This window comes from Desmodus rotundus, chromosome 5, assembly GCF_022682495.2.
Source record: "Desmodus rotundus isolate HL8 chromosome 5, HLdesRot8A.1, whole genome shotgun sequence".
Taxonomy (NCBI): Eukaryota; Metazoa; Chordata; class Mammalia; order Chiroptera; family Phyllostomidae; genus Desmodus; species Desmodus rotundus.
In genome coordinates, this window is record NC_071391.1 from 87645349 (window position 1) to 87661422 (window position 16074).

At 41.7% G+C, this 16074-nt stretch overlaps 1 protein-coding gene and 1 long non-coding RNA gene across 2 annotated transcripts in view; one reads left to right on the top strand and one right to left on the bottom strand.

The window, feature by feature from the left end:
- The window catches only part of BUD13 (BUD13 homolog), a 29980-nt gene extending 26640 nt beyond the window's left edge, over positions 1 to 3340 (bottom strand). The window contains exons 1-2 of the mRNA XM_024570944.3: positions 3169 to 3340; positions 1151 to 1244 (exon numbers count right to left, since the gene is read on the bottom strand). Of these exons, the coding sequence (XP_024426712.2) occupies positions 1151 to 1244; positions 3169 to 3311 (237 nt within the window). The 5' untranslated portion in view covers positions 3312 to 3340. The remainder of the gene's footprint in view (positions 1 to 1150; positions 1245 to 3168) is intronic.
- A 6-nt stretch (positions 3341 to 3346) lies between these two features.
- On the top strand, positions 3347 to 15783 carry LOC123480803 (uncharacterized). Its single transcript, XR_006656916.3, has 3 exons — positions 3347 to 3462; positions 4195 to 4288; positions 15547 to 15783. It is a non-coding gene; the product is annotated as an uncharacterized lncRNA (long non-coding RNA).
- Positions 15784 to 16074: the final 291 nt, after the last annotated feature.

Consider the following 16074-nt stretch of genomic DNA (forward strand, 5'->3'; position numbering starts at 1 on the left):
TTTTGAAGTCTTACAAAAGTATTCACAATATATTATTAAGTGAAAGAGCAGGTTCAAAAACTATGTATACAGTATGATCCCAATTATATTTGAAAAAATAAATAAAAGTATGCATAATCTATGAATTAAAGACATATCAATCCAAATGTTAGGAGTTGTTTGTTACCTCTGGATAGTCACAGTATAAGTGATTTTTATACTCTTTTTAAAACTTTAAAGTTTCTTAAAATTCCCCAATACTCTATAATAAGTATACATCTCTTTCATAAAATAATTAAAACAAATGTTAACGTTAATTAGGTTTAAGTGATTCTGACTGAAACTAACTGGTTCCTCATGATCACTATTTCCCGTCTAATTACTAACAAACTATCTTTTAAACAATCAAGTGTAGAATATGCTGGGGATAAACAAATACTCATCCGGAATTCATCTTTACAACTTTATCCTAACATAGCCTATTAACATCTCTCCTTTACACTTGTTTCTCAGTTATTCTCAGCAAAGGTTCCATGACTATACCAATGCTAGATTATCTGCCTACACTTTTGCCTACTTAACTCTTATCCTTCAAAACTCATGTCATATATTGACATCCTTCAGAATTTATCAATGGAATAAAAGGTGTGCTACTTTCCCTATGCTCTAATAGTCCTTGGTACATAATATAGCTCCAATATTTATCATATTGCTGAAATAACTTGAAACTCAGTCTGCCATTTGAGGGTATGATCTCTAGAGTGCAGATACTATGTTCTATTAATCTACATACCTCCATCACTTAGACAGGAGTATACAAATGTTAAAGTTTAGTTGAATCAATGAATAAAAGAAACAGAGAAAAAGTTTCTTATAATTGAACCTGATCATTGTTTTTAAGATAGCTTCCAACAAATTGAACCTGTCTAATTCTAAACGCAGCTCCATCACGGATGTTGAGCCTCTATGATTAGTTCCCTTTTCTATTTTGATGGGCCCCTCCATAAACAAAGAAGATAGTGTATAGGCATCATCAAAGAAGACTATTTTAAAATAGCTCTTTAATAGTATTCTCTGCCCTCAACTTACCCTCTTAGAAATCTACCCTGCACTGGGAGTCGAGATAGAAAGACTTGAATTTCAAAGTCCTCACAGCCTCAAAGATACATACCACAGGCAAATCTCCATCATCTTCCTCTTCCTCTTTTTCTGGCTTACTGGTGGAGATAGATGTCCAGCTCACATCATCATCCACAATGCGCATTCTAAATGTGGAAAAAAAGATCAAAAAGGATTAACATTCTTATTATTTTTAAGATTTTATTTATTTTTAGAGAGGGAGAAGGGAGGCAGAAAGAGAGGGAGAGAAACACTGATGTGTGAGAGAGACATCAATCAGTTGTCTCTCCTACACCCCCAACTGGGGAGCCGGCCCACAACCCAAGCATGTGCCCTGACTGGGAGTTGAACCCGTGATCCTTCAGTTCGCAGGTTGGTGCTCAATCCACTGAGCCACACCAGCCAGGGCAACATTCTTAAATAACAGCCTATGAACATTTATCTATTGGTTTTAGGATAAAGCTCACAATCCTACAAGATCCTGCATGTTCTACCACGTCTATATTCACATACTCAGCTCCTTCCCGCTGCCTAAACTATTCTCATTCTGTACTGGGAAACTCTTACTCATTCTTAAAATCCTAGCATATACTTATGTATATTTAACTTCCATGAGCATATCTTCCTAACTACTCTTCCTTAATTCCCCCATCTAAGAACCCCTGTTGCACATTCTTGGAATACTTTCATTGCATATACACACAAAGGACATAAATCAATTAGTTGCATAGTTAGTTGTTTAAAGCTTGTCTCCTCATTAAACTATAAGCTCCGTCAGAATAGGAACTATGAGTTTCTCATTCAGAGTGGTATTCGCAACACCCTGCAGTAACCAGCATGAAAAGTATTCAATAAATGTTTGTTACATATAAACTATGAATGATTGCAAATAACAACTGCCATGATGTGAAGTTATCATCTGAAAAACCAAGACCACTTTATACAGCTCTAATCACAAGACCCAGCCTTTAATATAAGTGACATCACTCAGCATTACTCTCTTTTAAAAGAAAACTAAGGTTTAGAGAGATAAAATAGCTTGCCCACATGGATCATAAAGTGGCACAGCTAGGACTCAAACTCTGATCAGTGTTGCTCCAAAGCTCAAGATATTTTCACTACATGGCCCTGATTCCAAAGAATCCACACAAGTCAGAGGGGCAGGAAGACAAGAGGGCAAGGATAAGGCAAGAACCAAACCAGGAAAGAAAAGGGATCACCTCTGTGGAAATATTTGACTTTACTGGGTATATCAGTTCCTGAGGGCAAGCAGAGTGGCTTAAAACAACAGAAATGTCTCTCACAGTTCTGGAGGCTTGAAGTCTGAAATCACAAGGTATCTGCAAGGCAACTGTCCACTGGGCTATAGAGTAGAGTATTTCCTTAATTCTTCCAACGTCTGTCGGCCCCAGCATACCTCGGCTAACTGCAGTCAGTCTAATCCCGGCCTCCACCCTCACACGGTTGTTTTCCCTCTATGCCAGTTCCTGTATCCAAATTTCTCTCTTCTTAAAAGGACGCCAGTCATATTGAGTTTGGCGCCCATCCTAATCCACTATGCCCTCACACACTTACTCCATGGTAGTAGAGTAAAGCTTAAATAATTCATGTCTAAAATACCTAAAATAGTGCCTGGCATATGACATAACTGTATAAATATTAGTTACTGTCAGTAGTAGCAGTACTGAATAACAGCAAGTGAGTATAGGCTTCTGACTCAGGACCACAGTCCTTGGGACTGGAGGTTCGGGTCAGGTTCTGGGCCCTAAATACCCAGACACAGAGACTTTGAATTAGTTCCACCATTATTCTCGGGGCACAATATTCAATCTCCACGGGAGCGAACTAAAGACTGTAAAGGCGAGAAACGAATAATGCAGGTTACAGCTTGGCTTGAACTGAAGAGAGGGCCCAGCGGCGCGAGCGCGGTCTGCGCGGGCTCCGGGCTCAGGGAGGCTCCGACGAGCCCGCAGCAGAGCGAGGCCGAACCGGGCGTACGAGGAAGAGCCGGGGGCCAAGGGAAGCGTTGGAGAGGTGAGGGGCGCCGAGCCCCCGCCAGGCCCAACTCACCCCTTGCCGCCGGCACCGCCAGGCTTAGGCCGCTTTTTGCGACGCTTGAGAATGGACTCGGAGCCCCCGCCAACGCCGGCATCTGCCCTGGACAAGTAACGCTTCAGATACTCGGCCTTGGAGAGTGGCGGAGCTGCCGCCATGGCAGCGGCGAGGGCGGAGAAACGGCTCGGCGTCGGGGACAAAATGCTGAACTGACGGCGGTGGGGAGGTGGGGCCAGAACCGGAAGTGGCGGCGTGCGTTTGAAACGGCGAAGACTGACTTGGAAGAGCACTCCCAGGCTTACCGGCAAAGTGCGTGCGCCCGGGCTTGCTCCACAATCTTAGGGAGGTGCAACCACATTTCTTCCGTTTGTCGGATCATCTACTAATTCAATACACTATGCAGCGAGCGCTGTTGTAACCGTGAAGCTACAGCCACGGCCCAAACAATATCTCTGCCCCCAGTATCTTCAGAAGGACCCTAGTGTAGTGGTTAAAAATAGGCTCTGGAGTTACAAGGTATCTAAGTTTGAGTTCTGGTTCCTTAAGTCCTAGCTCTGCGACCTTGGGCAAATCATTTAACAAATTGGAGATAACAAAGGCGCCTAATTCAATGGTTATGAGGACTAATATAATAGTACTATGTAATGTGCTTGGAACAGTGTCTTGCACACAGTATCATTTTTCTTAGTGTATGTTTAGGTGATGAGGAATCAGCTCTAACAGGCTTCCGTGTACCACTCAAGGCAAGAAATCAGGAAATCCAAACTAAATGTAATTACTATGAAAAATGTGGAAACCTGTGTAACTTCCCCATGTTTGATAGTGATAGTCCCCAGCAAGATCTTTAGAGAACCTTTCCAATGAAAAGGACTGGGATCTATTTTCACATAGCAAAATAGAAGCTACAGAGATTGAATTCTAATACTCAAGTTTTGGGGGAAAGGAAAGACTTTCCTTCTTTCGGACATTAAAAGCTTTACTTGAATTATCTCGTTTAACCCTCACAATCCTCATATAATTTTATTAGCCTTATTTTTACAGATGAGAAAACTGAAGCTTGGAGAGGTTAATGAAGTTGCTCCACTTCACACAGCTGGTCCCTGGGAACAGAAATGAGCAAAGTGGGGTGCAAGAGGTAACTCAATGTTTTTTAAATTAAATATTAATATATTTTATCTCATGTATAATTTTTGTCACTGTTTTCAAGTATATTAGTCAAAAAGGCATTGTTACACTTTGTAAATACATATCTTGGGATACATGTTCAAAAATGTACAAAACAGGTTTGGAGATCACTGCATTGAAGCCTGAATTATTTTTTATTTTTAAAATTTTCTTTTTTCAATTAACATTACATGCAATATTACATTAGTTTTAGACATACAGCATAGTGGTTAGACATTTATATAAAATGATGAAGTGATCCCCCCGATAAATCTTGTACCCGTTTGATGCCATACAGTTATTAGAATATTATTGACTATATTCCCTGTGCTGTACTTTTTTTTATTGTTCAAGTACAGTTGTCTCCATTTTCTACCCACACTCATGCCCCTAGCACTGATCCACACCTCCCACCTTCAAACCTACCCTTTTTGGCTTTGTCCACGTGTTCCTTTATATATGTTCCTTGATGACCCTTCCCCTAATTTCCCCCATTAACCCTCTCTCCCCACACCTCTGGCTACTGTCCATTTGTTCTTTATTTCAATGTCTCTGGATATATTTTGCTTGCTTGTTTACTTTGTTCATTAGGTTCCACTTAATGGTGAATATATACGGTATTTGTCTCACCACCTCGCTTATTTCACTTAGCATAATGTTCTCCAGTTCCATCCATGCTGTTGCAAAGGATAGGAGCTCCTTCTTTCTTTCTGCTGTGTAGTATTCCATTGTGCAAATGTACCAGTTTTTTGATCCACTCATTTACTGATGGGCACTTAGGTTGCTTCCAGCACTTGGCTATTGTAAATTGTGCTGCTATGAACACTGGGGTGCATAGCTTCTTTTGGATTAGTGTTTCAGAGCTCTTAGGGTATAATCCCAGCAGCGGAATTGCTGGGTCAAAGGGCAGTTCCATTTTTAGTTTTCTGAGGAAATTCCATACTATTTTCCACAGTGATTGCACCAGTCTGCATTCCCACCAACTATTTGCTAGGGTCCCCTTTTCTCCACAACTTTGCCAGTACTTGTTTGTTGATTTAGTTGTGATGGCCATTCTGACTGGTGTGAAGTGGTATCTCATTGTGGCATCTCAATTAAAACCATTTGACCATGTTTTTAATTTGCATCTCTATGATGGCTAGTGATACTAGTGATGCAAATGAGCATCCTTTCATATGTCTCTGGGCCCTCTGTATGTCCTCTTTGGAGAACTGTCTGTTCAGATTCTTTGCCCATTTTTAAATTGGTTTGTATGTCTTCCTGGAGTGGAGTCATGTGAATTCTTTATATATTTTGGAGATCAAACCCTTGTCCAAGGTATCATTTGCAAATATATTTTCCTATATGGTTGGTTCCCTTTCATTTTGCTGGTATTTCCTTTAGCCGTGCAGAAGCTTTTTTTTTTTTTAATGAAGTCCCATTTTTTGGCTCTTCCCTTTATGTCCTTGCTCTAGGGGACATATCTGTGAAAATACTGTGTAGAATATCTGAGATTTGCCTCCCTATGTTCTCCTCTAGGACTTTTATGGTGCCGTGACTTATACTTAAGTCTTTTATCCACCTTGAGTTTATTTTTGTGTATGTTATAAGTTGGTGGTCGAGTTTCATTTTTTTGAACATAACTGTCCAGGTTTCCCAACACCATTTGTTGAAGAGGCTATTTTTACTCCATTTTATGCTTCTGCCCCCTTTGTCGACTATCAATTGACCATAGAGACTTGGGCTTATTTCTGAGCTTTCTATTCTGTTCCATTGATCTATGTGTCATGATTTCATGCCACTACCAGACTGTTTTGATTATAGTGGCCTTGTAATATAGTTTTGTGTCGGGTATTGTGGTCCCTCATACTTTGTTTTTCTGTTTCAAAATTGCTGTGGCTGTTTGGCGTCATTTACGGGTTCCATATAAATTTTTGAAATGTTTGTTCTATATCTGCGAAATATGCCACTGGTATTTTAGTAGGGATTGTACTGAATCTCTAAGTCACTTTGGGTAGTATGGACATTTTAATGACGTTAATTCTTCCAATCCATGAACCCAGTATATGCTTCCATTTATTTGTGTCTTCCTTAATTTCTTCAGTGTTGTGTACTTTTCTGAGTACAGGTCTTTTACCTCCTTGGTTAGGTTTATTCCTAGGTACTTTATTTTCTTGTTGCTATTGCAAATGGAATTCTTTTCTTGATTTCTGTTTCTGATATTTCATTGTTGGTACACAAAAATGCCTTCAGTTTCTGAAGATTGACTTTGTATCCCACTGTTCTGCCAAAATCACTTATTAGGTCGAGTAGTTTTTTGGTGGAGTCTATAGGATTTTCTATGTACACTATCATGTCATCTGCAAACAGTGACAGTTTTAATTCCTCCTTTCCAGTTTGGATGCCTTTTATTTCTTTTTCTTGCCTGATCTCTGTCACTAGGACTTCCAATACTATGTTGAATAGGAGTGGTGAAATCAGACATCCTTGTCTTGTTCCTGATCTTAGTGGGAAAGGTTTAGGTTTTGCCCGTTGATTATGATATTGGCTGTAGGTTTCTTATATATGGCATTTATTATGTTGAGGTATGCCCCCTCTACACCCACTTTGCTGAGTGTTTTCATCAGAAATGGGTACTGTACCATATCAAATACTTTTTTTTAGCATCTATTGATGTAACCATGTGATTTTTGTCTTTCCTTTTGTTTATGTGATGTATTGCATTTATTGATTTGGGAATATCGTACCATCCTTGCATCCCTGGGATGAATCCCACTTGATCGTGGTGTATGATCTTTTTAATGTATTCCTAGATGCGGTTTGCCAATATTTTGTTGAGGATTTTAGCATCTATGTTCATCAGCGATATTGGTCTGTAGTTTTCTTTCTTTGTTGTGTCTTTATCTGGTTTTGGGATTAGGACGATGCTGGCTTCATAAAAAGAGTTTATTAGTCTTCCCTCTTCTTCAATTTTTTGGAATAGTCTGTGAAGGATAGGGGTTAGATCTTCCTTAAATATTTTGTAAAACTCTCCTGTGAAACCATCTGTTGGTCCAGGGCTTTTGTGTGCTGAGAGGTTTTTGATTACTGCTTCAATTTTACCAACTGTTATCGGTCTGTTCAGGCTTTCTGCTGCTTCTTCATTCAGTTTTGGAAGTTTATATTTTTCTAGAAATTTGTCCATTTCACCCAGGTTTTCAAATTTCTTGGCATATAGTTGTTCATAGTAATTTCTGACCAATCCTTTGTATTTCTGAGGTATCTGTTGTAATCTCTTCTTTCATTTCTCACTTTATTTGGGTCCTTTATCTTTTTTTCTTGATGAGTCTGCTTAAAGGCTTGTATATTTTGTTTATCTTTTCAAAGACCCAGCTCCTGGATTTACTGATCCTTAGAATTGTTCTTTTAGTCTCTATGTCATTTAATTCTGCTCTGATCTTAGTTATTTCCTTCCTCCTACTTGCTCTGGGCTTTCTTTTTTTTTAAATATATTTATTGATTATGCTATTACAGTTGTCCCATTCCCCCCCCAACTCCACTCCATCCTGCCCACCCCCTCCCTCCCACATTCCCCCCCTATAGTTCATGTCCATGGGTCATGTATATAAGTTCTTTGGCTTCTACATTTCCTACACTATTCCTACCCTCCCCCTGTCTATTTTCTACCTACCATTTATGCTACTTATTCTCTGTACCTTTCCCCCCTCTCCCCCTCCCACTCCCCTATTGACAACCCTCCATGTGATCTCCATCTCTGTGGTTCTGTTTCTGTTCTAGTTGTTTGCTTAGTTTTCTTTTGTTTTGGTTTTAGGTGTGGTCGTTAATAACTGTGAGTTTGCTGTCATTTTTACTGTTCCTATTTTTGATCTTCTTTTTCTTAGGTAACTCCCTTTAACATTTCACATAATAAGGGCTTGGTGATGATGAACTTCTTTAACTTGACCTTATCTGAGAAGCACTTTATCTTCCCTTCCATTCTAAATGATAGCTTTGCTGGATAAAGTAATCTTGGATGTAGGTCCTTGCGTTTAATCTTGGGTAATGTAATTATGATGTGCCTTGGTGTGTTCCTCCTTGGGTCTAGCTTCTTTGGGACTCTCTGAGCTTCCTGGACTTCCTGGAAGTCTGTTTCCTTTGCCAGATGAGGGAAGTTCTCCTTCATTATTTGTTCCAATAAGTTTTCAATTTTTTGTTCTTCCTCTTCTCCTGGCACCCCTATAATTCGGATGTTGGGATGTTTCAAGATGTCCTGGAGGTTCCTAAGCCTCTCCTCATTTTTCCGAATTCTTGTTTCTTCATTCTTTTCTGGTTGGATGTTCCTTTCTTCCTTCTGGTCCACACCATTGATTTGAGTCCCAGTTTCCTTCGCATCACTATTGGTTCCCTGTACATTTTCCTTTGTTTCTCTTAGCATAGGCTTCATTTTTTCATCTACTTTTCGAACAGATTCAACCAATTCTGTGAGCATATTGATAACCAGTGCTTTGAACTGTGCATCCGATAGGTTGGCTATCTCTTCCTCGCTTAGTTGTATTTTTTCTGGAGCTTTGAAGTGTTCTGTCATTTGGGCCATTTTTTGTTTGTTTGTCTTGGCGCGTCTGTTACTTTAAGGGGCGGAGCCTTAGGTGTTCACCGGGGCGGGGTAATGCTGGTTGCTGTGCTGTGATGTTGTACGTGGGGGAGGGGCCCAGAGGGAGCAATGGCGCCCGCTTCACTCTCCTCCGGATTTCAATCTTTCACTCCCATACCCACAATCAAACTGGGCCCCTCTGGTGCTGGTTCCCGAGTGGGTGGGCTTGTGCACACTCTAGGCCCCTGTGGGTCTCTCCAAGGACCTCTCCTGTGAGGCTGGGAGTCTCTCCTGCTGCCGCCCCAACCCCCACGGGCGTTTTCAATCAAAGGTTTGAGGCTTTATTTCCCCAAGCTGTAGCCCTGGGTTGCGCGGTCTGCTTTGATCCCCGCCTTTATCTATGTTCCTATGTGGGGCTGCAGTGTGCTACCCGCACTCTGCCTGCCCCACTCTCTGCCACTCCGAGTCAGGCCCTCTCAGTTTATCTGCGTGAATGTGTGGCCGCAGGGTCTGCTAGTGCTCGGACTGCCTGCCCTGTTCGTCCCACACTCCGCCAGTCTTGGTCCTGCCACAGCCACGCGAGTCCTCTCCACCCCGGTGCCCGTCTCCGCCCCTCCTACTGGTCTGGATGAATGTTTATTTTGTATTCCCTTGGTGTCGGACCCCCTTGTGGTTCGATTCTCTGTCAGTTCTGGTTGTGCGAGGAGGCGCAGTGTGTCTACCTACGCCGCCATCTTGGTTCGCTCTGGGCTTTCTTTGTTGTTGTTCCTCCAGTTCTTGTAGATACAGGGTTGGGTTGTATATTTGAAATGTTTCTCTCTTTTTAAGGTAGGCCTGTATCTCTTGAACTTCCCTCTCAGGACTGCTCTTGCAGTGTCCCATCGGTTTTCGACTGTTGTGAGTTCATTTTCATTTGTTTCCAGAAACTTTTTGATTTCTTCCTTGATATCATTCTTAACCAATTCATTGTTTAATAGCATGCTGTTCAATCTCCATGAATTTGAGTGTTTTGGGAGTTTTTCCTGAAGTTTGTTTCTAGTTTCAGGCCCTTGTGTTCCAAGAAAATGCTTGATATGATTTCAATTTTCTTGAATTTGTTGAGGCTTGTTTTGTGTTGTATCATGTGGTCTATCTTTGAAAATGTTCCATGTACACTTGAAAAGGATGTCTATTTTGCTTCTTTGGGATGCAAGGTTCTATATATATCAGTTAAGTCCATTTGATCTAGGGTATGGTTCAGTGCTGCAATATCCTTGTTGACATTTTATTTGGAAGATCTACCCATTTCTGACTGTGGGATGTTAAAATCCCCTAGTATAAGTGTGTTGCTATCTATATCTTTCTTAAAGTCCTCCAAAATTTTTCTTATATATTTGGGTGCTCCTATGTTGGGTGCATATATGTTTATAATGTTTATGTCTCCTTGATAAATTCTTCCGTTGGGTATTATGTAGTGACCTTCTGTGTCTCTTTATGGCCTTTGTTTTGAAGTCTATTTTGTCTGATACAAGTATTGCTACACCAGCTTTCCTTTGCTGCCCATTTGCTTGGAATATTTTTTCCAACCCTTCACTTTCAGTCTGTGTAGGTCTTTTTGTTCTGAGATGTGTCACTTGTAGGCAGCATATGTGTGGGTCATGTTTTCTTATCCATTCAGCTGGTCTGTCTTTTGCTTGGAGCAGTTAATCCATTTACATTTAAGGTTATTATTGATAGGTACTTGTTCATTTTCCCTGCTTTGTACCTGTGTTTCTCTCTCTCTCTCTCTCTCTCTCTCTCTCTCTCGGTCTTTTTCTTCCTCTTCTTAAAGCAGACGCTTTAGCATCTCTTGCACAGCTGGTTTGGAGGAGGTGTATTCTTTGAGGCTTCTTTTGTCTGGGAAGCTCCTTATTTGGCCTTCCATTTTAATTGAGAGCCTTGCTAGATAGAGTAGTCTTGGTTGCAGGCCTTTGGCTTTCATTACTTGGAATATTTCTTGCCATTTTCTTCTGGCTTGGAGCATTTCCATAGAGAGGTCAGCTGCTAGCCTTATTGGATCTCTCTTGTATGTAATTTCTTGTTTCTCCCTTGCTGCTTTTGAGATTCTCTCTTTGTCTTTGAGGTTTGTCACTTTAGTTACAGTGTGTCTTGGAGTGGGCCTCTTTGGGTTCATCTTGATTGGGACCCTCTGAACTTCCTGAACTTGAGTGGCTTTTCCCATCTCCAGGTTTGGGAAGTTTTCTGTCATTTTCTTCAAATAGAGTTTCTTTCCCTTGTTCCTTTTCTTCTCCTTCTAGTGTTCCTACGATTCGAATGTTGTTGCATTCATGTTATCTTGTAGTTCCCTTAAGCTATCTTCATATTTACCTAGTCTTTTTTCATTCAGCTGCTCTATCCGGGTGTTTCTTTCTACCTTGTCTTCCATCTCACTAATTCAGTCCTCTGCTTCATCCAGCCTGCTTGTAATTCCTTCTAAGTGTGTTTTTTTAATTTCAGAAATTGTATTCATTTCTTTCTGGTTCTTGTTTAATAGTTTGTTTCCTTTTTCATACTATTGTAGTTCCCACTCAGTTCCTTGTAGTTGTCTGTGAGTTCCTTGAGCATCCTTATCACCATTCTTTTGAATTCTCTGATAGTTTGCTTGCCTCCATTTCATTTAGCTCTTTTACTGGGGAGTCTTCCATTGCTTTTGATTGTGTTCTTTTTTGTCTCCCCAGTTTACGTGACTCTTTTTGTTTCTGTCCTTCCTGATCCTCTGCTTTGCTGTCTTTGTAGGGTGGACCTTTATGGTAAGAGTTCTGTGTAACTTAGTGGTATGGTCTCTTTGATCTCCTTGTCTGGATGCTCTAAGGTTGCCCTTTCTTCTGTTTGTGTGGGCTTTCTTGTTGTACTTGCGCTTTACCTGTTTATGGTTCCCTTGTTGGAGTGTTCTCCCCTCCAGTGGGCTTACTTGTATTCACAACTCCCACCTTGTCTTGTGTGTGATCTGGGCAGAGCGAAGCGAAATAGAGTAAGACAGCAGGAGAGTATTCTATGGGATTTAAAGTACTAACAAGTAGAGAACAGATAGGAGATCCTTTGGAGAAGTACAGCAATAACCATATTTCACCCAACTAGCCACTTTTAATGAAAGGTGAAAAAGAGATAAGACTCTTATTAGAAGGGAAAAAGAATATGAGCTGACTTTAGAAAAGCAAAGCACTTATGTGAGGTTAGATGGTGTGATATAGTGAGGGGAAGGGATAGAAACTTGGCATAGTGTGTGAGAGAATGAAGTGTACCGGAACAGTAATAAAGCTCAGGAAGGTGGCAAATTAGATTAAGACCAGGGAAGGGTGCTGTGTTAGATTTGGAATAACAATAATATAGTAAGAAATTATACTCTGAATAAAAAGAATAAAAAGTAAAAGACCAAGAGTAGTGTGTTATTAGAATATGAGTGAAGTGAAAGAAAATTAAAATGCAATATGAAAGGAAGAAAAACGAAAACCAATCAAACAAACAAAACAAAAATACTAAACGGAAGGGAAATAAATAAATAAATAAATAAAATGCAAGTTCTGAAGGATAGTAAAGTGACTTTTGCCTCAGCCGTTAGTGTTAGCCTTCTGCCTTCTTTCTGGATCTGTCTTTGGTCTTCTCACAGCTCCAGGTCTTGAGGAAAAAAAAAAGGGGGGGGGGGGAAAGCCTCCTGCTGACTTTAAATCTGCCAAGCAGTTTTGCTGGTCTTCTGGCTGCTGCAGGTAGAGGGGGGCCAGTCTCCATTTTTTTCCTTTCCTGTGGTTCCGCAAGGATGGGTCTCAGTATGGGCTACAATATTCACAGGTGCCCAGTTTCCAGCCCACACCTTCAGAGTGCTGTGACCCACACTGTCCACTCTGCACATTTATGCAAGGCCAGTACCAATAATCTACATCATTATGCAACCCTTTAATTATTCCATGAGGTGCACTGAGTGGGAGCAAATCACACCCCTCCTCCTCCCTCTTTGTTGGCCTGGGCACTGCATGCATGCAAAGCCCCTTCAGGGCAGTGTAGTTCCCCTATTGAACTAAGTCTGTCTGGGTGCTGCTACCTCTCTGAGTCCCTGCTGGGCCCCCTTTGATCAGTTGTGAGGTGCCCTGAGTGGAAGCAAATCACTTCCCACCTCCTCCCTCCTTGCGCAGTGGCTGAGAGCCTTTTCTGAGTGAATTCCCCTTGGTTGCACCCAGCTTTCCACTCAGACCAACTCTCTGTATGGGTCAGGGCCAGTCGTGGCCCATCTCTTCTCCCATCTCCAGGTGTCATCTAGCTCGCCAATTTCTCTAGTACTGTCCCAGCCAGCAACCACAGTCCCAGCCAGGGTACACCACAGCTGTGTGTCTGTTACTGCATCTTTATCCTCCAGACTTTAAGCGTCCAGGTCTCTCCTGGAGCAGGTCTGTGACTTCCTCAGTATGGTAAGGGAGGGAGCTGCTAAGTTACAGTCCCAGATCTGGCTTGCCTCCAATGCTCCTGCAGCAGCCGCAGTCTCTGGAGCAGGGCGCAGGGACTTTCCCCTTGGCCTACAGAATCTCCCGTCTGTTTTTAAACGTCCTCTGCAACCTTTGGCTTTCAAACTTCCTGTCAGCTGGGATCCTATTGGCTGTTCACTCTATTTTGGAAGATCAGCTAGGTATCCCAGTTGGGTGCATGAGCAAGTGGGTTCAGCTCCCACCAACCTAACCACCATCTTCCGGACCTGAAGCATGAACTTTTAACTACTGGGCTATACTGAGTGGTCACAGCACAGGCCCAGGGAGGAAAGTCTTGTGAGAAGGGAACACTGGCCCAACATAGGGCTTCACTAGCTGGAGGGCACCAAGGCTACCCCATACGCAACCCTGCCTTGGCTGCTAGTCCACTTTGGTATATCTCCAATTGAACTGCAGTTTGGAAAGCCTCGTATTTCTGCTCCAGTGAACATTAGCAGTGCAGTCCTCTCAGCCCTATCAGCCCTTTTTATGTTCAGTTCCACTGCTACTCAGTACCCAACCTTTGCTAGGTTGGGTACTAGCAAGTCCCAAGCTCATGTCCCACCCCTGTCTACCTCACAGGGCAATTAATGCAAGATCAAATGAATTTATGTGCTGTGGCATGATACAGGCTTTGCCCTCTCTCTGTCTGCATCTAGTAAAGCAAATGCAGTAATTGTGGACCTGACCTCAAAATACTCAAGAGCTCAGGTTTCTGACTAGCCTCGGTTTTGAAACCTGCCTTTCAGAAGCTGTACTTCTTTCTACACGGTACCTAACCTCTCTGAGGCTGTTTCTTCACCTGTAAAATGGGATAATTTTATTTATAGCTGCTTTTCCCAGAAGGGGTTTAAAGCAGAGACACTTAAAAATTGTGATATGAGAAAATACATCTAAGAGCACTTCACAATTACTAACTCACTAATCCTCACAAAAACCCTATGAAGTGGATGCTTTATTACCCCATTTTACAGACCAGGAAACTGAAGTATTAGAGGTACAGCACTAAAGGGCTTCCTGAACCCTAACGAGAGCACACAGAACCAACACTAGCTTTTCTCTTCACAGTTGAAAACACTTCCATTTCTCTGTAAAGAGAAGTACGCAAACATTTTTAAAAATAAGAATAAAGCCAAGTGTCTTAAACACCACTGCCCTAAATTTAAAGAGTGACCATTCCCTGCAATGTGCTACAGGCAACTGACATGCCACAGATGTACAGAAAAACATACCGACAAAGTGATAACAAGTCTTACTGAACCCATCAACACTTTCACCTAGCAGTCAATTATCCTTTACATGTATCCCACGTTCACCTTATCATGACACACATGTACACTCAATACCTGTGTTCACAGCTCTAATGGCTAAATATGGCTGTATTTAATATGCTTGAAATATGAATAGAAGTACCCTCACAAATGAACTCCTTTCCCCTTTTAATATAATCACAAAACTCAAAAATTATCCTAATGGCTGTGAAACTGAATCTACATGTTCTTAGGCTGGTGCTTTGACTGTTTCACCTTCCCTGGCCTTAGAGCACTACCCTTCCCATACCTGTTACCTTTGTGCTACCTCCAGTACCCTCGCAAGGCTCAATCCAGGATGGAAGATTTGTGGGCATCTGCTGAGGATTTTATTAAGCATATGCCATAAGCTAGAGGCTGTAGGATAGAGCACTGTTAGATGTAAGCACCCACCCCCAACAGGCTGTGAGGGACTGGAGTTGAGTGCAGAACTGAAGACTGCCAGGCCCCAGCCCTGTCAAAGCAGGACATACCTTGGCTGGGTTATCCCAGTCTGGCACCTCCTGTTCAGTCAGTCTTTCCAAGTTCAGAAACTCAGTTTGTCTTTTCCCAATAACCAACTGGAATCTGGGAGATTGCCTCATACCAAACTTACAAGACTCAGTAATAAGCCAGAGTGCCATTTTTTTGCCCTTCACAATTGGAAATGAAGCTGACACCAGGATCCATCTTCCAAGCACAACCATCCCATAGGGAAAGTCATTCAAGAGACCAAATGATCGATCAGGGGGCCTGACGAACTCCAGTCCCCAAATCATTGGGAAATACATATGTGGGCAATCTATTAGGGTAGAACACTTGCTTAGTAGACTATTCAAAGTGTTGTAGCTTTATAGTTTGTGAGTCACTGCTACCTTTCCAAATTCTTAAAACACCTTACTCTTGCCCTCACTTACAGAAATTTTAGATACAGGTCTGGAAATCAGTCCCACATCGAAGTGGTAAGATGCCGGAGAATTCAATATGGAGAGATGTCTATAAACAGAATCTTTGGAAATAAATACATCTAAGAAAGAGGGAGAAGGCGGAGATTCCACATAAGGAATGTTCAAAGTAAAGGGGGAAGAAGGGGTGCAGTATCATAGAAGCCAAGAAAAGGACAGAGAGAAATGGTCCACTGTCAAATGTGACAGAAATAAAGACTAGAAAATGAGAACATTTTCCAAGTGGAAAATCCCACTTGTGTGATCTTTGAGAATAGTTTAATAGAGCAGTGAAAATACATGTGTGACTACTAAGTTATGTCTAACCAGGCAATTCTTCAGTTAAGTTTGCAGCACAAAACACTAAGGTTTGCCACAGTACCTCAATCAACAGGTCTTTACTGAACAAATACCTTGCAGCAGGCATGGCAGAAGTCATCAGGGGTTAATGCAGCATAAAGAGCAGTAGCTGGGGAGTCCAGGGCCCAGGGCTGCAGAGTGCT